Genomic DNA, 21376 nt, shown 5'->3' on the forward strand with positions numbered 1-21376 from the left:
GAATTTTACAGTAATTAATATTATGGTAAATGTTTTGTTGCAATTATTTCTCAATTCCATAAAATTGTTCTGTGATAATTTGTCACTTGAAAGTGGGTACCTAATAGTCCATTACATTATTGATTATATAGAAATAGTCCACTTGCAATCAAATGTTATTATTAATTTTACAAGGGTTTGTAGTTATTTGTGTATCTTGACCAGGTACCTGCTTTGTTTGCAATCTTCTTCCCTTTTTTATATTTTTTTATGTATGTAGGTATGTATTTTTTTAATTTACTTTTCTTTAAACTCTACCCCCAAATTAATAAATGTTCTCTTTTTAGTTTAATTGAATTGTAAAATTATCATGAAAAAAATAAAAAGGAACTCGTGTGAATGTTTACGGTAAATTATTTAGTTTCGTGCGTCACAGTTTGTTGCCAACCTAAGGTGAGCGCTGTATGGAGACGTGACATCACAGAACGGCGGCTCGTGTGGTATATTTGATCAGTTTTATATTTTCATCGTGGATTTATCACGTATCAGGAAAAGTGTTAATTATGGCTGCTTCTATGGGAAAAGGTGAAATGAGTGTGGCTGCTATTTTATTTGACTTGGATAATACGTTGATACCAACAAGAAAAGCTGACAGCAAAACATGTAACAAGGTAAAGTTTAATGTAAATGTCGAAAATTGACCAACATACTTTAGACATAAAACTTATCTAACAGTTGCCGAAAGTGTGATTTTATAAATTGGCGGGACATTTTTGACACATATTTTTGTTTTTAAAATCTGTTTTAACCTCATTCTGTAGTGTCACGATTCGGGCCGACACACACGGCGTGTTCCAGCGCCCGAATGAATGTTTCTCGCGTCGGAAGTAAAAATAGATCGTTTGTTAACATTGGAAACAGGAGCCCCGTTTCCCGATTTAGACATTCTGGAAGAGCTGAAGTTCCAAATATACACGTGACTCGAGTGCCGCCATAGCGAGCTGCAGCGAACAGTCTTTGTACAGTACGTCGCTAAGTCATCTGCGTCGCCAAGTGTCGTCTCCTCCGTTCTGTGTTCTCGTGCCTTTGTTTATCACGATGGGTGACATCTCGGAACCGGTCAAAAAGTGCATCGCCATTCTCAAGGCGTCCAGCAGCGACACCGAGAAGTTCGCGGCCTTGTTCATGGTCACCAAGCTGATCAAAGCCAAGGACTGCAACACCGTTGCCAAGAAGGCCCTGTTCGAAGCCATCGGATTCAAGTTCCTGAAGAAGCTCCTGCTCAGTGACGATGTGCCCGATGACTGTCCTCCCTCCGTCTACAAGTCCGTGGCTCTGTCCATCCTCACATGCTTCTGCCAGGACCCCGAGATCGCCTCTCACGCGGAGATGGTGGCTAACATCCCCGTCTTCCTGGACATCGTCTCGTCCTGCGATGATGACGACCACGATGATAACCTGATGGTGGTCAATGAAGCCTACACGTGTCTGCAGTGTATCGCGTCTCAGCCGGCAGGAAGGAAGGCCCTCGTGGAAGGAGGTGCCGTGGCTAAGATGACTGAGATCTACTCTGTACAGAGTTTCCAAACAGACGAAGCTCTGAACTTGTTAGTGACCCTGGTCAGCCAGGGTGGGGCTGAAGCCTGGGGCTCCGACCCCAAGCTTTTCCACTCGTTGGTAAACAAGATTGCCCTAGATTTCGAAACAGACCATTCTGACAGAAAATTTGAGTTGGCGGGAATCATCAATTCTCTGCTCTTTACCTGCAACCGCAACGCTGTCTCGGCAACAGCTTCTGACGAAATATGGCCCCTCAGTGTTTACAAGGCGCTGAATGATATTCTGGGAAGCAGAATCGGAAAGAACCAAAGAGACCCTGCGTTGAAGCTGGCCTCTAATGTTGTTGATTTGTTGGGAATTGAATGGACTCTGACAGATGACGAGAATCCTAAGAAATGCTTCCTTCTCCTCGTCCAGCTGTGCGCCATTGAAGTCCGGATGCAACTGGATGACAAAAGCTTCAGGCAAGCCTACGCCAATGCTGAGCTTGTGACAGCATGTTTTGTTGTATTGGAATTGGCTATCAACTACATGGCAAATGATTCCATCGACCTAGAGCAAAAAGAAAAACAATCTGTTTACACAGGACTTAAGGGTGCTTTCACAGCTGTTGTATCAGTTCTAACTAAAGTATCCAATGATAAGGGGCGTGACAAGCTGCCCGATTCGGAGAAGGTTTTTATTTGCGCCATGGTCAGGGTACTGGTGGCGTGGCTTGCCCAGGAGACCACGGCCATGCGTGCTCAGGTCTACGTCCTGCTGCCCTACATGCTGTCCCTAGCCAACGACACTTTCTACGCCAGCCGAAATAGGCGTCTCGCTGAGAAAAGACAAACTGCCGACTCCACCATGGAAGTGGAGCACTCGGTACTCGGACAAGTCGATATCCTGCGCGTAATGCTGCCCTCAATTTGCCATCTAGTTGTGGAAGACAAGGCTAGAGATATAATCATGCAATCTAAACAAGACGAAGTTCTGTTTGAATGCATGACATTCCATTGGTCCATTGTTCACTACATCAAGCCCCTAGTTCCTAAATCCGAACGCTTGAAAATCAAAACAAAGCCAGATCCTGAAATGGACCCTATCCTGGTGGAGCAGATGAAAGACTCGCGGACAGCCATGGTGAGCCTTTGCAATATATTTATGAACCTGACAGTTCTAGAAGCCAAGATTGTGGACGAGAGCGTTCTATTCAACAATCTCATGATGTTCATATTCAATAATCTGCCCGAGCTGAAGAATTCTCCAGAAAACCTAGTACTTAACGGACACTTGTCCATTTTGGGACTCCTCCTTTTGAAGCAACAGTCTAAGAAAGTAAAGAAAAACGACTTCTCTATCTGTCGGTACATCCAATCCACAATCCGCTTCTTATGGGACGCCTTCATCGTGGATGAGTCTAATGATCCCACCGCAATGGTAGTCTCCATGACTTACAAGGAGTGCTGGTCTGAGATCATGGAGCTCTGGTTCCTCGGGATGCAAACCATGAGCGCGATCCTCGCCCTGGTCCCATGGATATCGGAATTCGCCATTGAAAGTGGTTGGGCCGAAGGCATTCTAGACATGTTACGGAAAGTAAAGATTGGAACCCTCCCGCCAAATGTAAAGTCTGCCTTTGAAGACTTCCTCTGCCACCTGGTGGATGCCAACCCCGAAGTTGAGGCCGTTCTGAAGAAAGCTGATGCCCTCAAAGTGTGCCGTAATCACAGATTCATGGATCTGGGCAAAAAGCTCTTTGGAGATTAAGCTATTATAATAGACGTTATCTTTAGTTTATAAATAATACCTAATCTTAATATTCTCTTATGTTTTTTTTATACTGTTTCACTAATGATTTATTAAATTTAATTTGATTACACAAACTGTTTCATTTAATTCATGCCCACTTCTATAAATAAGCTTCCTGAGCGACTTAGCAACAAGATTCCCCATTGAGAGGCCGCAACAGGTGTTCTGTGGAATTGAGGCAAATGTTTATTTTGAAAGTTTCCTGTGGGAAGTCTCACAACTTACAACAGAGGCACAGAGCAGCCCACCAATGCGGGAATATATTTTGCATTCAGGAATGATGGAATGAATTGCACATTTACTTTCAGCTGGTTATGCCATCACAATCTCTTGTCACGCACATTAATACTCTGCCACTTGTATACTATCCCAATATCAGCAGATCTCACTATCAGCATGTCTTGTGGCTTTGTTTTCATCCTGATGGTTCTCTGCGCCGATGGTATGTAAACATTTTATACTTCATTTTGTTTGTAATCTCATTTTGAATCACCTTTACAGACTTTGGAATGACAATGACTGGAATGCTATTGAACAGCTCTTACGTTGCCAACTAATAAATAGATTGGACTAATCTCGGTAACGCAATGAGGTAAAACACTCTTGTAGCTACTAAATCATTTCTTACAACAAACATACTGCAACAGAAGTTAATATGCATTACTTGTCTTTCCTTTTGTTACTTTGTTTCCAGTGCCGTTACTTCCCGTGAACAGCCTACATCATAAAGTTTTGCAATAAAAACTTTCTTTAATCAATTTGTTATCTTTTTCAGTGATTTAAATATTGAACATTGAACACAAAATTTATAAAATCATAGTTAGTACCATCCACCAAACAATTTCATGTTTATTACCAATTTTCAAAGTTTTTTTTACATTAAATTCAGACTTGTCATGATTTTACTGCCTTGGAACATAATAATTGCTTAAATTTTGGCCAAATCATGTTCAAAACTAATTAATTAATAGAGTATTTCATGTACCGGCACTTTTAATTTCAACATGCAAGGTCTAGCAACTAACTGTAATCATTGACTTTAATAAATTAATGAATTACTTGAAATTATTTGATGGGCATCTGACTGTGTTTTACCAATGATTATTAATTATGAATTCATTGGAGAAAAAGTTCCTTGTGGTTAAAAAACCACACATTATTTCATTGAAATCAAACATTACTTTGACAACCTAAACATCTGTAAAATTATACAGAAATGATTAAGCTACATAATAAATATTATCTATGATTTTTTAACAAGTGTAACTTCAATAAAATTGTGTTTTATAGAACCTTATGACGTATAATTCTACAGACACGGGGTTTAACCAAAGTAATGTAAGCACGGTGTGAATCACTTCATTTTTCCAGAAATCAGTCTTCAAACAACTAATGCTTGTATTAATTTTATTAAATTTCTCTTAACAACAGGTTGCGGAAATATCACATTCCAGATATTTCAAACTAAACCCATGTAATACTGTTTCAATTTATTCCTCATTATAATATAGAATAATGTTGTGGATTTACGAATTTTGAAGTTTTTGGGTCACTCTGAGTTATTTTGATAGTCGACACGAAGCAGTAGCATTTAAAATTAGTGTTGAAAGGTATTTGTAGTTTTTAAAGTAGAGCATTCAACTGTCGTTGATTGATAATGATGTTAATTATGTTAAATTATGCACTAAACATGTTACAAATGTCAACATTTTAGAAAATAATGGGTACCTGATTATATTATTTCTTTATCTGATTAAACGCAAACGTAAAATTTTTCGTTATATGGGCGCTTTTAAAATTCCAACGGCAATGGTTTTTCATTTCTTTAATATGAATGAGGGAGATATATTATAATGATTGCATTTTTCCTTTTGGGGAAGCAAACATATGTACATCGATTGTCTTACTATTATTCAGTGCGTAAGAAAGAGTTGCAGCATTATTGTGATAAAAAAATGTACATTTTATGCTTTTTTGTGCCGTAACCGTGGGAATTATAATTACGCCCATTTTCAATAACAATTTAAAAAAATTTTAGTTTTTACTTCTCTGAAAAAATTGTCTAGAAACAAAACTCTTGTCTTCATTTGCTTTTGTATGTTTAACAAAATAAACATTTGTGTAAATGGTGTACATAGTCATTTTCATCATTTACATAAAATAAAAATAAACTTTCAAAATTTGCCTGATAAGATTTAACTGATAACAGAAGGATTTAAGTGTTAAAAATTCCTTAAATTATCAGTTGACAGCTCATTTATTTTTAGAATTTTCTCTAAAACAATTAATCATTCTTCTTTTTATGTCATATGAATTTTTCACAAACATTTGTTTACTTTGAAGATATTCTTTAAAAGTACTGCAGAATCTCACTAAACTGGCATATATACATATACAACCTGATGGTGCAGGATACTGGAATGTATGGTAAACAGGAAGAAATAAAACCTTCCCCCCCTAGATAGATTCCAGATTACATACCAGAGGTGTTGGGTTAGTGAGGTTCTATGTATTATTTCTAAGACTTTGTCCCAACAAATAGTGAATTATTTCCGTTATTTATCTATGACCTTAGATGACCTTATTAACCCTTGGGGGACGGTGCCCTGCATTTGCAGTGTTGAAGAATCAGTGCAAAGCACTGCAAGTGTCAACCTTGTACATTCATTTTGCCTTGTCACTTTATCAAGTATGTTATTGTCTGCAGAAGTTTATTTGCCGTCCCCTACGGGTTAATGAAGTTTACATCATAGCATACGTATTAAGAAGAATTACAATAGCTCCCACTCATTATAAAAACAAAACTGTTTACTTCCTATGACTTATATAAATATATTATGTTAATAAATGTTAAATTTACAACTTGATGGTATAATATTATATAAATAGACCTTGGCGGTATTATTCCAGTCAATGCCATTACAAAAAAAAATATTATTTTAAGTGGGTAAATCATAAACAATAGTTATTATTGATTAATATTATTTCGTCAATCTCTCGAGAAATATTAACTTTGAGTTGATAGAGCGCTTACCCGGGTTGGAAAATGTTTCCGACTCGTTTAAATTCTTTTACTCCAGAGTTAGTGAATATTATTCAATAATAATTATTGCTTTTTTTTATAACGGGTGTTAAGGAACGTACTTGACTTACTTAACTTAACCAGGGATTCCTGATATTATTTTCAGTAAAAAAAAATGTAAATGAAAATTTGGTCTCCTGTAACTCTTTTATGTTTTTTTTAAATTATTTATTTTCTTTTCATTCTTCCACATGTCGCTGCTGTTCACTCAGTCTAGTAACCCCTCATATCGACCCGAGCTGTCCAATGCCTACTGATTTATTCTCAAGTTTTTGGTTGAAAAAAAAATCACCTGAGACCAAAATTTCATTTACATTCTTTGATCAGAAATCACTGATTAAAGTTTGTCAAGTACGGCCTTTAAAATCCAGTTTAAGGCATACCCTACTCAGTGGTAGCTCGTGACTTTTGGGTGTACTATAGTGCTAATATGACATTATTGATGTTGTTGTATCTGAAAATGTGTTTTTTTTTCTTCTAAAATTCCGTTTTTTTGTATGAAGATTTTCAGGAAATCCGTGCGGCGTTCGGCTAAACTGAAATTTCCTGAAAATCTTCATACAAAAATCGTTTTGGACTAAACAACATCTATAGTTTCAAATTTTTCAAACTTAGCACTCTATCACACCAAAAAGTCACGAACCGCCACTGTACCTAATGCTGATATTTTCTCTTTCTCATAAACATCTCTTGTGACAGAAAGAGAGTTTACAATGGACCTATCAGTTATATAGGCTTATCATCCTTAATTCTATGCATTAAATATCTTCATTTAAACATATATCCTTTAATCATACTCTGGATCAAGTACTTGACTACCTTAGATGAAAGAATTATTTTATTAAAAAAATATATTACGTCATCATAATTACGTAATTCAACAAATCGAATTAAATTAAATTTATTTCGTAATTTATTTAGATATCTAATAATGTTATAATAATCATTTGTTTATTTTGATAGTTCGTTATCTGCCTCTGAAGTGTATGAATGTAGTGCTGCTGAGATGTGTGAATTATGTGAAGGTCACAATATGATGCTTTAAACTTGTTAATTGCTCTGGTCAGTTACAATATTATTAATTAATATACTGTAACTAATTCTGTTCATGTATTATTATCTTTCAGTTTTGTAATACGCATTATTTTTTGGACTCCCTAAAATGTAAATCGAATAATTATTTTTATAGATGCTGTTTAAATTAACTTACGGTTGACGCTTGATTTACGCTTTAGATGTTTTTCAGATTTTGTACGCAGTAATTTTTACTATTTTGAATTTCTTTCTTCATCTAGCTGGCGTGTTAAACATTTTAATTTGTACGCAGATCTCAACAATTGGCCTAAAACCCGGGAAATTGTGAAATAACCTATGTACGTTTCATAATGAATAAGATTTGTTTTGAATAAATGGAGTAGATGTATAGAGAGCGTCTTCTGTAATTATATGAGAAGTTTAAATCTGTTTCCCCGTTTCAAATATGTCTTTGTTTCTTCAGAATGTCAGTAGAAGTTTAAATGTTTCCCAATTTCAAATATGTCTTTGTTTCTTCAGAATGTCATATCATTGTTTTGTATGTGTAAATAATGTTAAAAAAAAAAACTCTGGAACTGTTGTGAAGAAGTGAAGAAGGAAGCCAGCTTCACCGATGTGATAAACCCATACTTATTCACCTGTGTTTGTTTATAAAACTTGGATAGCTGAATGGAATTTTGACTGAAGAGTACGGAGTGCCCAACGAGGAGGCGGACCGAGCCACCGCCACGTTTCTGAGGACCTTCCGAAGATGCCCCGACAATCTGGAGCACGACCTGGACTCCTGGAGGATACATCTGTGGAGCCAAGCGCTGGAGGAGGAATACTCTCATTTAGCTAGTAAGTATCACCATTTCATGTTATATTAATCCATTCCATTGATACAGGTGTCCTGGTATCTTCACTATCGCTATAACCACAGACATATGAATATATAGACTAGAAATTAAAGATGAGGGGTAAAATCAACTGTTGAAGAACGAAGGGGGTAAAGCTGACTGTGATTCGTCAATAAATCAATCTGACAGTATATAGGCATCTCGCATTATAATATCACCATTTAGTTCTTAAAAGTAAAATCTGCTTTTGAATGAATAGACATTTTTACATGGGAGCGCAAATTACTCGCCACGTTATGAACAAATTTGCGAAGTCCAAATTGGCAAAATAAATTTCTTCTATTTTCAGAGTCGAATATTTCGTTTACGTATTTAGTTAAGACACTTTAATAAATGTTCATAATTTACTTCCCAGCAACCAACCAGCTTTGTGTTTCGCGTCCAGACGTATCTCGATGTGATAGTATATGTTTCTACAACTGATCCATATTATACGATGTGAATATGCTTAAAATAAAGTAAAATAATGCATAAATATGGAATGTAATACGACAATTGGGTTTATTCTCTTTTTCACATCTATTTTTACAAGTTTTCATACCACAAGCCACCATTTTGCCGTGTTATTTCGTAAAATGAACCGATGATGCCTCGACCATAGCTCGCACAAGAATGATGACGTCACGTTTTCTAAATTCATGGGAGGCCATACGCGAGCACAGCCGGCTCCAATGGAACCGGTATGGGGAGTGGGGAATAATACGCTTTTTATCACTTAGGGCAGGTCTACTAATATTCATATGTCTATGGCTATAACCAAGTTGCATTGCATTTTATATCAATTATTCAACTAGGTACTCTCTCAGCAATCTGCCGCTCAAAAAACCGGGCAAGTGTCAAATTAGCGAAAGCGTCAGATTAAAGTACATACCTTAAAAATGCGCTAAAAATTAAAACAGGTATTTCTTAAAAACATACAAACATTGCTATCGATCTTTTGTAAAATTTCAATTTTAAAGTTAATGGTGTCATGTTTACGCATGCGAGAAGACCCCATTTTGTAAACTTATTCAAACAAAAAACCTGTCAGAAACTAATAAAAATAAAGCCAGATCATAGTAGTTGTCGGTTATTCAAGCGGTAGATTACTGGTTGAGTTATGTACTGAAAATAAGTCCGGTTAAAAGGATTATTTGGGTCACCCTGTGTTTTTTTATGTCTTGTCCAATGTAAACATATTTGTGTATTTGTCCCACTTGGTTTTACCAAAATTCACATTAAGTCAGTCGTAACATAAATAACACTACTTTCATTAGTACCTTTGATTAAATTACACTAAATTAAAAACCAGTTTTTAAATAGTGTTTACAAAATAATCTGAAAATAATAATTATCTATCACCTGATATTATCATTCAACTTGTATGTGCGTATTATGCTTTAGAATACATGAGTCGTGTAATTTCTATACCCGCTATATCAACTTTCATTGATTTGGAGAAAACCGCAAAAAACTGTCACATCTCTAGCGTACATAAGTAAATGCATTAAAAATTTTTATATAATGAATTGGAGTAATAAAATTTCGAAAAGCATTTATTTTTCTATATATGTCTAACAATAATTAAGTAATTTCGATAAATAAAATGGATATAGCGGATTTTGATACTCACTTCGTGATTTTGAAAGTCAACTGAGGCGACATGGCGGGTTTAGAAACTCACGCGTACATCATTTTGACATACGAGCGTGGCGTCAGAGCGGCGGCCATATTGTATTTTGGCAAAATAACTGCTTGTGATTCGTTGAATCCGATATAGCGGGTTTTGATAGTGACTTTCTGTATGATATAGCGGATTTGGTTTCTCACTCGCAGTTTTAACATGGTTTTTGGTCGTGATAAGGAGGGTTTTGAAACTCAATTTTAGGCTCCTCTTGTTGCTCGCAAAAATGTGAACAAGATGTCATACTCAGATCATTTTGTCAAAAAATCGGATATAGCGGGTATAGAAATTATAGGATTCACATAATGTATTCATTATTTAAAGTACATAATTATAATAATTTGATAAATATTCTTCCATTATATGTTACCTAATTTAAAAAATCGATACAAGAACTTGTCATTCATATAGATAGCAGTAAAGTTGGAAAAATTCCTTAAGGTTTCATGAAAATCAATTATTACTAATTAAATCATTCAAAGCTGATGAGATGGAAGCCTTATGACAAATCGTCGCTGTGAAATCAAACCGGCATATCTGCAAAATGCTTGTTTTTCACCAGAGCGCTTTAAAGATTTCGCATATGATATTTTCCTTTTTACGTCCGTTTGGTTCACCTCAATGCCACCTTATGAATGAATAAAATTTAGACGAATACTGCTTATTGAAGTAGTAGTTGCAAATAAATCGAAAATTGCTTAAATTAAGAGTAAAATGCAGATATGCCAGTATGGCTTTAAAATCAGTGTAATATTTGCATTTGTGTCACAGTGGCTTCTTCTTTTGGAACCTATTTAAGGTATAAAAAAAGACAATGTTGTCAATGAAAAAATAATTTATTGCTTCACAATTTTTTTTATAAACAATTAACATAATACTGCTCTTTCCTTTGCTGGTAACTTCAAAGTTTCCCAATCCTTTATGGAAATCTGAATTGACGGTATTATCCCGGCGGTAACTAACTTTAGGATACCATTTTTCTTCTTCTCATCAATAGTCTCTTGGAATAAGCGTGCATCAGAACAGGATTCACGCTCCCATTGCCCCGTTTATTCCTTTTCTTCGCCTCCTCCCAGGCATGTGATCCGTAGGAGGTTTTGAAGTAAAAGTTGCCGTCGTAAATGAGACAAACATCACACTGATCTTTCTTCAGTGTGAAAGTTTGTATGACTTGAAAAAACCTCTGTACTGGTAGTAGCTGATTCCTGCAAGGTTTGACTCCTTTCTTTCTGTTATATTAGATAATCTCTGTGATCGGCGATAGATTTTCCACCATCGATATACTCCCGAGAACTTTGAGATCTGTAGTAATGACTAGGAACACTTGCGTTTACAGTTGTGGCAAGGAGGCTTCATGCTTCGTTGGTTCACTCTTCCACGGGTTTTAGACTCGTATTCCTCACCGCAGTTTCGCATCTTTCAGTTTGCTAAAGTTTTTTTTTTAAATTTGCCTATTATAATTTATTTTTTTAACCGGGAGAAATTTTACCCGGGTCAGACATTTTGGCATATATGCCGGTTTGTTTTAGTTGAGGCTGCTATAAACGCTTTTGTTAAGTGCAAACCGGATTATCTGCCAATAAGTCATACAATAAGTCATATTTGGTAGTAATAAAAATGTACTATTGTGAGATAATCCAGTTTTACTTACATGATGGACGCATTTCCCCCTTGAAAGTTTTGAAGCAACTGGCGTATTGCGGAATAGGTCTGTCTTCTGCTAAAAAAAATGGCGATTCACGCGTAAATGCATACCGGCCCAACGCCATCTGACAGATTTTTATTCAACTATACGACATGCCGGTTCGACATAAAAATAGAAGGGAAAAAAAGAAATTTTTTGACACCAATAACTCAAAATCTCCATTTTTGCATATATGCCGGTTTGATTTCACAGCGACGAAATAATGATGGATTCATATTTTCCTTTCTGTACAAACTAAGTTTTATCTACCTACAAGGCAATATGTACTTATTTACTTTTTAAAACTTTTTTGTGCAAGTGGCCGAAACAGGAATAATCTTAGTATCTTGTTAATCCACAATTTATGCGATATTTTCACATACAATGGATACTGTTAAAAGTGTATGAAAGATTTAAAGTAATTTTTCTTATTTTGATCATCGTTTTATAAATGTGTAATTTCATTAGTTATTATTGATTTTAACTAATTAACCACGCCGTTTCACCGTAGGGGTATGCAGAGAGGACAGACCGCCAAACAACTCGGTCTTGGCATACACTTATTGCCTCATTCACATTCATACATCGTCTCATACATACTCTTCCATTATTCTGACTCTTGACATGGTCAGACTCAAGTATCTGATTCACTTGATCGTGCCATGTCTTCCTCGGGCGTCCCCGACTTCTACTACCATTTGCATTTGCATCATATATTCTCCTTACACTCCTTTCTTCACTCATTTGTTCTACATTCCCAAACCATCTAAGCGTCCCTTTCTTAATCTTACTCATTACGCTTACATCAGCCTTGTTTCTCACACGATCATACATGGTTTTTACCACACATACGCCTCAGGGATCTCATTTCTACAGCATTCAGTCTACTTTCATATCCTATTGATTTTAAAGAGATCTAAAACTACATATTCCTAAACGGTTCGAACTGGCTACAACATCAATATGATGTAGAAGACGCTATTTGCTAGTAAGACGGTAAATTCGTAAACCAAAGCAAAGATTTATTTTGGTGTCAAATCAAAAATGACACATATCAAATCATTACAGACGTTATGAATACATATGTGCACTATTAACAAACTCATAGTCTGTAGTCAAAACCATGTGGTCATCACAACTTATGAGGCATTTGACCCCAAAATAATGCCTCCAACCACTTTCACACAATATTCAATTGGTGTGCATTATACCTATATTATGTTAATATGTTTAGTATTTAAATTTGGGAGGCGGGTTTGTGTACCGCCGCCCCGAGAACCATTTATCGAATAACCAACCGGGTTCAGGATGCGCCTGCCCACCAGCTGTGTGGCGTACCAGATCGGGAGAGGCTGGTTTGAGGAGACCCTTTGACCTCTCCAACTGGTCTCTCTTGACCCATTTCGTCCGTCACTCCTGGACACACTGATCCTTAGATTCCTACCCAACCCTTACACGTTTTTCCTTCCCAGAACCTCCTCTCCTTCCTTACCTTAAAAAGACCTTCCACACAGCATCCCAAAAGATGACACAGGCCCTGAGGGAAATTATTTTCCTCATGACCTCCTGTGTGGGGTTAATGTAAAAATATGTATATGTATATTTTTTTTTTTTTTCCTCCGCAGCTCATCTCACTAGTGAATTCCTGTGTCGAGATGAGCATGATATTTATATATAGGGTTTTCCAATAAGAGGTGTTATTTTATTTTAGAGGTGTTGTTGATGATCGGCCGCCTTGAGTTCTTGTGTTAACTGAACTTTATTATACAAATCTTTATGCAAAATACGGTGTAATGACGTTTGTGGAATGCCTAATTCCAAAGAACGACGAGGAATGGACAAACCTGGCTTTTCTTCAACACTTTCGTCTACGGCAGCAATATTCTCGGCTGTTCTTAAGTGTCGTGCACGGGTCCAAGGTCCCAACAGCTCGAATTTTTCCACCAATATCTGTATTGCGGTCCGACAAGGTGCTTCACGACGACCCAAAAATGTTCGAGTTTTACGAACCGCCTTTGCCAAATTTTCACCATGTGAATTTTAATAATTTCATTGCGTTGTTGAAGCGTGTATCGTTCCATTTTTATTAATGGCGTAGTTTCTACTTGTCAAATGTCAAAAAATGACAGCTTCAAAAGTAACATCTACCGAAATAACACCTCTTATTGGAAAACCCTGTATGTATATATGTATATTGTTATGTGTGCAATGTTTATATATAATGTTAACCCTTGAGACGTTGTTGATTTGCACGGATCGAACCTTCTACAAGCTTCCATTTTTTCAAAGACAATAAATAATAAGCGATATTTCGTTCTCTTTCTGACATAAAAGAAATAATTAATTTTTAGATGAGAGGAAGAGAGATATATGCATTTCAATAATGTGCGGTCGTTCTGGGACAAATATGGTCTTAGGAGAGTATAATGCGCGCACGGCATTTGGGACTGTTTGGGTCTTAGAAGGTCCCAAGGGTTAATGTGCTGACTTAATGAATACATAAATAAATTATGTCAATTCAATGTCAATAGTAATATGTTTTAAATGATTCCTTCCTTATAAAAAATAGCTGTGTCAACCGTTGAAGGTCTCGGACACGAGTGCACACGAATGAAAAAAGTTTATATTTAGTTTGACATTCTATTTACAGATGACATCTACTTGCAATGGCTAGAACTCCGATACCATTATCTGGCCGTTAGCCCTGAAATTCTGCAGCTTCTATCCTCGCTCAGGTAACCCCCGCAACTTACTGTTCATTAATTAATTACTTATTTGCTTAATAGAACTGTTGTTACACTTATTGACTTGCCATTCGCGAATTAGGTACATCTCTTAACAGTATAAAATAAAGTCGCTGTTAGAGTCTGTCTGTTTGTGCGCTTAGTTCTTCTAAATTACGCAACAGATTTTGATAGGGTTTTTACTAGTATCTAGAGAATTTCTTCCGGAATGTTTATATATATATTTATATATAAAATACATGCATATTATATTTATAGAAAGCAGAGAAAAGATGATGTGTTGTAATCAAGTTCAACACCACTAACGCCAAAGCCAACTCCTAATTGGATAGTACTGACATTTATTTCATATGTCAACTGCTGTAATGTCATCAAATTTCAGAGAAATGCATATATATTTGCGTCATTGCCATCAAAAGTTGGTAGAATGCATTGTCATTGACAACGAGGAAGTGGGTTAATTTCCGCTTAGAAGATTTTCATTTATTTATTACCGAAAACAAAATTGAAATAACGCACGTAGGGATAAGTAAAGAGAAAAAATAATATAATACCTTTGAATTTTTCATTTTGCTCTTGTAAATTTCCGACTCAAATAAATATGTCTTCATGTTGAAACAATTTGAATTTTTCATTTTGCTCTTGTAAATTTCCGACTCAAATAAATATGTCTTCATGTTGAAACAATTTAAATTTTCATTTTGGTCTTGTAAATTTCCGACTCAAATAAATATTTCTTCATGTTGAAACAATTTGAATTTTTCATTTTGCTCTTGTAAATTTCCGACTCAAATAAATATGTCTTCATGTTGAAACAATTTAAATTTTCATTTTGGTCTTGTAAATTTCCGACTCAAATAAATATTTCTTCATGTTGAAACAATTTGAATTTTTCATTTTGCTCTTGTAAATTTCCGACTCAAATAAATATGTCTTCATGTTGAAACAATTTAAATTTTCATTTTGCTCTTGTAAATTTCCGACTAAAATAAATATTTCTTCATGTTGAAACAATTTAAATTTTCATTTTGATCTTGTAAATTTCCGACTCAAATAAATATGTCTTCATGTTGAAACAATTTAAATTTTCATTTTGCTCTTGTAAATTTCCGACTCAAATAAATATGTCTTCATGTTGAAACAATTTGAATTTGATTATTTTTCTTTTGGAGCATTTCACCAAATTAGTTAGAATTCTTTCACATACTCCTATATGTATTATGTACACTGCATCCACTTTTGCTGGTCAACATTAAGATGACATTGATAACAGTTTTCTTAGCTACAAACTTAACACATCCCCAGCAGTTCTTCCATCATTGTTTACATCCCACACTTGTTCTTGACACTGCAATAAATCTTTATTGTCACAATATATAGAGTTGATCACTTTAGGAAGTGCCATTGGAATCATTTCAATTTAAATAGCAGACTATCAGAAGAGTGATGAGTGATCAGATATAAATGTGGACATTTGCCAGAGAATGGCTGTTTGTCCACTTGGGGTTATGAATGTACTTGTTGTCACTAAGATGATATTGACATTTTACTTTGCCCTTGTTGTATTTAAAAACTTTTTATAAATATAATTCTAGGATTTGTTAACCCAAAATAATAATAATATTGTTTGGCTGATATATATAGCGCCGTTTTCGTGAAAAATCTGTAATTCGGACGCTGTACAAATATACATATCGCATAATACAAATATAACACAATAACTAGTGACTTATATCTAGTGACTGACGACTAAGGCCTATAGCTACTGACTTAAATATATTAAAAAAATATTTGCCTGAAACTTGAAAAATTACGACATCTGTCAAAAGTTCAACCAAAATAAATACACATTTCATATATAGAATTATTAATTCATTAAATAATTTTGGTACCTCCTTTATCGCTTGTCTGATTTTTTTACATAATCAGTTCCAATTTTGAAATAAATGCAAAGCAATCCAATTTCTAAAGTTCATTGAACCAGAGTTACATATAGAAGCATAACAGTAATTATTATTTTTAATAATATTTTATTTGTACATTTTTATTTTAACTAAAACCTTAAATTTACTCTTTTTGTACGTATGTCTCACTAAAAACTCATAAGTGGTGAGCTCTGACATCATTCATGATTGTAATCTATGAAGCTTTGAAATATTCATTCAACTGTCAAAAATTAATACATGAGACCATATTGTTTGAAAATAAAATTTTGCTGTTGATTATCTGAAAAATAGTTTTGAAATCTCAGACAGAGTTGGGTATAAACTATTGGTATTAGTGAATTATTGAGCTAACCCTAAACACAATGGTTAAAAGAAAATAATATTTTTTTCTTTATTATTCTTTTTTCATTATTTACTGTAAATTTTGATTATCCAGAGACCACTACCTGCTCGCGCTGATAACCAACGGAACGTCCCGCGCCCAGTGGGAGAAAATCGACCGCCTGGATCTGCGCTGCTATTTCGACTCTATCCTGGTGTCGGGCGACCTACCCTGGGAGAAACCCGACCAGAAGATCTTCCACGAGTGCTGCCAGTTCCTTGGCGTGAAGCCGCAACACTGCATCATGGTCGGAGACAAACTGGAGACGGATATACAGGTAACACTTACGTAAAACATTATGGTGCTATGTCCCAGGGCAGGTTTTTGCTTCCTCCACGAATGCTCTCCACTGGCTCCTGTCGTCAGGCCTTGCCATCTGCTCCAACTTTTCCACGCAGTCAGTCCGCCTCTTCCTCGGTCTGCCTCTGGATTACTTCACGTGCATGATTTTCTGTGTCTTGTCACCTGGCATTCTTTCTACATGTGTCCGGCCCATTCGCGGTCTTTGGGACATACATAATGAAAAATCCTCAACCTCTTAAACGCCAGCGTATCCTTAAGATTAACTAATTAACACGCCGTTTCACCGCAGAGGCAGGCGGAGAGGATGGACCGCCAAAGAACTTGGTCTTGGTACACACTCCTTACCTCATTTACATTCATACATCATCTTATACATATTCTTATATTATTCTGACTCTTAACATGGCCCGAATCAAGTATCTGATTCACTTGATCGAGCCACGTCTTCCTCGGACGTCCCCAGCTTCTGCCATTCACATATGCGTCATATATTCTCCTTACACTCTTTCTTCGTTCATTCGCTCTACATGCCTGAACCATCTGAGAATTACATCGGCCTTGCATTCTTTGCGGATCTCCACATTTCTGACATGACCATACATGATTTTACCACACATATGCCTCAGGGATCTCATTTCTACAGCATTCAGTCTTATCCATAAGGATACATTTAAAAAATCATTAACTAGCTATTCCAGGGAAACTACCAATGGTAGATTTTATTCTATTTTTATAAAATTACATAAATACATTATCTTGTATTGTTTTTTTTTATTTTACTACATACATATCCTTCATCCTCACAACATACCCCAACTGGGGATGCCATAGTTTCACCGGCTCCAAACAGTTGGGACTCTTCTGCAATATTCACATCAAATCGACTTGAATAAAACAATTTCATGATAAAGTGTTATCTTTGGATAATCAGTATTACATGTACAGTTTCTATTTCTTGCTTTATCAACATTCCTGGCATTTTCTATTTCGTGCTTTATCAACATTCCTGGCATTTTTGTAAGGTCTGTTAAACTTGACAATCAATTGAATAACGACCAAACTGTGCTTTTGTGATAATGAAAACTCTCACTTCACATAAAATATTTTATGTTATGCCTTTTTTTCTTACTTCACAATCAACTAGAAAAATGAAAATTGGTATTTCTATTAAAATTAAATAGCATTTTTCCAAAAACTAAAGAAATTTTGACATATCTTTAATCCAATTTATATATCAGTTGAAGGAGGTATTTTCCAGAGACGTTTTTAAACAAATCTACGTATCTCAATTTTCTTTCCCTTCGCGAGCCTTGTAGTGTCTGGCCTTGGCCATAGATCTAGTCTCCTTCAGGTCTAACTTCCAATATATCTTCCTTTGATATGCTTGGTGTAACTCTAATTGACCAGCTCATGGATCCCATTGAACCAGAGTCAAGTTAGCCTCTCGGAAGCTAGTACAGAGCACGCAGATACTTTAATAGTATACAACTGATGACCCTGTACAAATCACAAGTACGCCCCACTGTTGAATTTGGCCGCCACCTCTGGTCTAAGCCCCAAAAACCCAAGTGCAAAAATGGGCGATCTGTTGTAATCAGATTGTAATCTTTATATTAGAGGCGTCTCTGCCTGACGCTGTCCTTGTTCTATCGATACTTCAGTGGAAGATGTTCCGAGGAACCAGGGTCATTGATCCCTTCAGCACCGGTACATAGTCGGAAAAAACGCTAAAAGCACAACCAACATTTGTGCATGGTTAACATTTCACATGAGAACGGATTGTTTCTACGACTCGTTCTTGAGTTAAACAGCTCGGCTCTGAAATGTTTGTCTCTGTGTTTTCTCCCTCTTACAACAAGTTCATACCTTCCTCTCCTCAAAAAGACCCTCCACACAGTATAGTCCAAGGTAACACAGGCCCTGAAGAAAATTATTTATCTCAGGTCCTCCTGAGTGGAGTTTATATTTTTAAAATAGGCCTCAAAAGTCTTCGGTTTTGTCGACTCTTGCCTGCCTCTCTTTCCCACCCAAGGACGCCATTCGATGGTGTTTGAATTAACCTTCCTTTGGACTACCGAGATTGTGACAATATATAACAAAAAAATATATTATTTTCACAGGGTGGTATAGAAGCAGAGTTGGGCGCAACAGTCTGGATTCCATTGAAGTCGGAATTCACTGAAACTCCGGCTGTGGTTCCTGACTACGTCATCGACAGTGTAATACATCTTCCGGACATTCTTTCCGGGAACACCCGCAGGTCGTACGACTCCAAAAAGTTGAAAAGTTCGGGACCTAAACATGCCGGAATGAAAATCAAAAACCCCACGACCTCCAATGACCTGAATGACAACAAGTCCAGCTGATGTCAGCTCAAATGCTTCCTCGTTCTTGTAAATCTCTTTTACAAGGGCGCAGTAACCTAAAAAGATATATTTTTCTATGTGTTTTATTAGGTGTTGTGCTACATTTCTGTAGTCGAGTGAGCTTACAAGCTTTTGTGGTTGAGAAAATATTACTGTGTTGAATATATGGGTAATATGTATTACTGTATTGAATATATTGATAATATGTATTACTATACTGCCCCGCTGACCAAAAACGTAGTGTCTTCTTTGAAACTCTCAAGGAAGACACTGCGTTTTTATTTTCCACGGCAGTATACTGATAATATAATTATACATATTGAATGAATTTGTAATATCATTTCATTGGATATGTTGGTAATATGTATTACTGTGTTGAATATGTTGTTAATATGTATTACTATATTGGTAATATGATTATATTGAATGTGTTGGTATTATTATTTTATTCGATATATTGGTAATATGTATTACTGTGTTTAATATACATATAATTATATTTAAAGCGGTTGCGGGATGGTGTTGAATACTTCTTCAGGTGGACATGCGAAATTTCGCTAAGCTATTTTTTATTGCTAAGACAAATGATTATTTTTTAAAACACATATTACGCTATTTGTTAGATGTTTAAGCTAATCTCAATACTGTAAGGTATAAAATAGATACAAATAATTTATTTACAATAATAATTCGTAGATTCTCTACATATTGAGATGATCAACTTTGCCTGACTCTTTAATATGTATATTTTATTTTTCAGATTGCCTTATTGTTACAATTCTATAAGTAAAGCGTAATCAGTATTATGTCTTTGTTTATTTTTATTTTTTTTACAATTATTTTAAGAAATGATTCAATTGTGTCCGGATTTTGTCAAATTAACTGGAGATGTGGTGAAGTTAACCATTGAGTATATTTTTGTACAAACTTATATGCATTAACAATTAAAGTATCCTTACCAGATTGTGTATATTGTAATGTAATATATAAATATTTCGACTGACTAGAAACACTAAGCCTGTAAATGAAGACTTGATGTCTGATTATTAAACGTGTTGGGATATTAAATATTTTTGTGAAAAAGTGTATGTATTACTGACCGGTTGTAGAATGTTACATATTTATTAAGTTTTTGCAACTCATTCGATAAAAATTTATATTATCCTGGTTGCACCATTTTGTTAATGCATACATTATATGTAGGTACATATTTGTTAGTGAATACATCAAATTTAGGTACATATTTGTTAATGCACGCATTATATGTAGGTACATATTTGAGATATTCAAAACAAATGAGTTGAAACAAAAACGCATATAGACCTGAAATATATATGTACAGGAAGGCATAGACCTATTTCACATTTCATCTCATGATGATTTGGAAAAGGGATCCACAATTATAAAATATTCCGTCATTTGAACCCCTAGACTGCTGCAAACAATTATTCAAGAAAGTTTTGCTTACCTTACAGTACATTTTAATGTAGTGTCTAGTACCTGGATGTTTGCCTACTTTACAGTATACTGCAATGTGTAGCGTGTAATTAAGTCTGTTACGGTGCACAGCATTGTTTAGTACCATGAACTTATGCCTACTTTCCGGTGCTCTGCAATGTTACTACGAAATTATGTCTGCCTTATGGTGCACGACTGCAATATGTAGTGTGCTGCAATGTGTGGTACTAGCTGCCGTACAATGGTTAATGTGTAGCGCAAATTTTGTTATTCACCGAGAATTACAAAGTTCATGTTGCAGTAACATTATTTTTCTTCAATATTTTTTTATGGACACAGGGGTCACCATACAGACAAGGGAACTATATTGCCACTCGGCTGGGCAACATCGTGAGGCGGATCAAGGAGAGAACTGTAGGAAGGGATTTGTTAATATGTGGCTTAAAGAGGATCGATTTAAGTGTAGAAGGAAAGGCTGATA

The 21376-nt window shown here is 35.6% G+C and overlaps 2 protein-coding genes across 2 annotated transcripts; both read left to right on the plus strand.

The window, feature by feature from the left end:
* The first annotated feature begins 349 nt into the window (after window positions 1–349).
* LOC149417048 (N-acylneuraminate-9-phosphatase) lies at window positions 350–20005 on the plus strand. The gene is made up of 5 exons (XM_089641141.1): window positions 350–650; window positions 8116–8290; window positions 14347–14431; window positions 16823–17045; window positions 19192–20005. Exons 1-5 carry the CDS (start codon window positions 543–545, stop codon window positions 19435–19437), a joined length of 837 nt encoding a protein of 278 aa, XP_089497267.1. The 5' UTR covers window positions 350–542; the 3' UTR covers window positions 19438–20005.
* Neurochondrin (neurochondrin) lies at window positions 693–3745 on the plus strand. The gene has a single exon (XM_089641140.1). The coding sequence runs from the start codon at window positions 1078–1080 to the stop codon at window positions 3289–3291; it is 2214 nt and encodes a 737-aa protein (XP_089497266.1). The 5' UTR covers window positions 693–1077; the 3' UTR covers window positions 3292–3745.
* Window positions 20006–21376: the final 1371 nt, after the last annotated feature.

Source organism: Hesperophylax consimilis, chromosome 16 (assembly GCF_061612785.1).
Source record: "Hesperophylax consimilis isolate HC1 chromosome 16, BYU_Hcon_1.0, whole genome shotgun sequence".
In the NCBI taxonomy this organism is placed as follows: Eukaryota; Metazoa; Arthropoda; class Insecta; order Trichoptera; family Limnephilidae; genus Hesperophylax; species Hesperophylax consimilis.

Excerpts from the sequence above, each read along its gene's own strand:
- Neurochondrin (XM_089641140.1), top strand. The coding sequence starts at position 1,078 with ATGGGTGACATCTCGGAACCGGTCAAAAAGTGCATCGCCATTCTCAAG.
- LOC149417048 (XM_089641141.1), top strand. The coding sequence starts at position 543 with ATGGCTGCTTCTATGGGAAAAGGTGAAATGAGTGTGGCTGCTATTTTA. Across the intron at positions 651-8,115 it reads ACAGCAAAACATGTAACAAG|CTGAATGGAATTTTGACTGA; the intron begins GTAAAGTTTAAT and ends AAACTTGGATAG. Across the intron at positions 14,432-16,822 it reads CAGCTTCTATCCTCGCTCAG|AGACCACTACCTGCTCGCGC; the intron begins GTAACCCCCGCA and ends TTGATTATCCAG.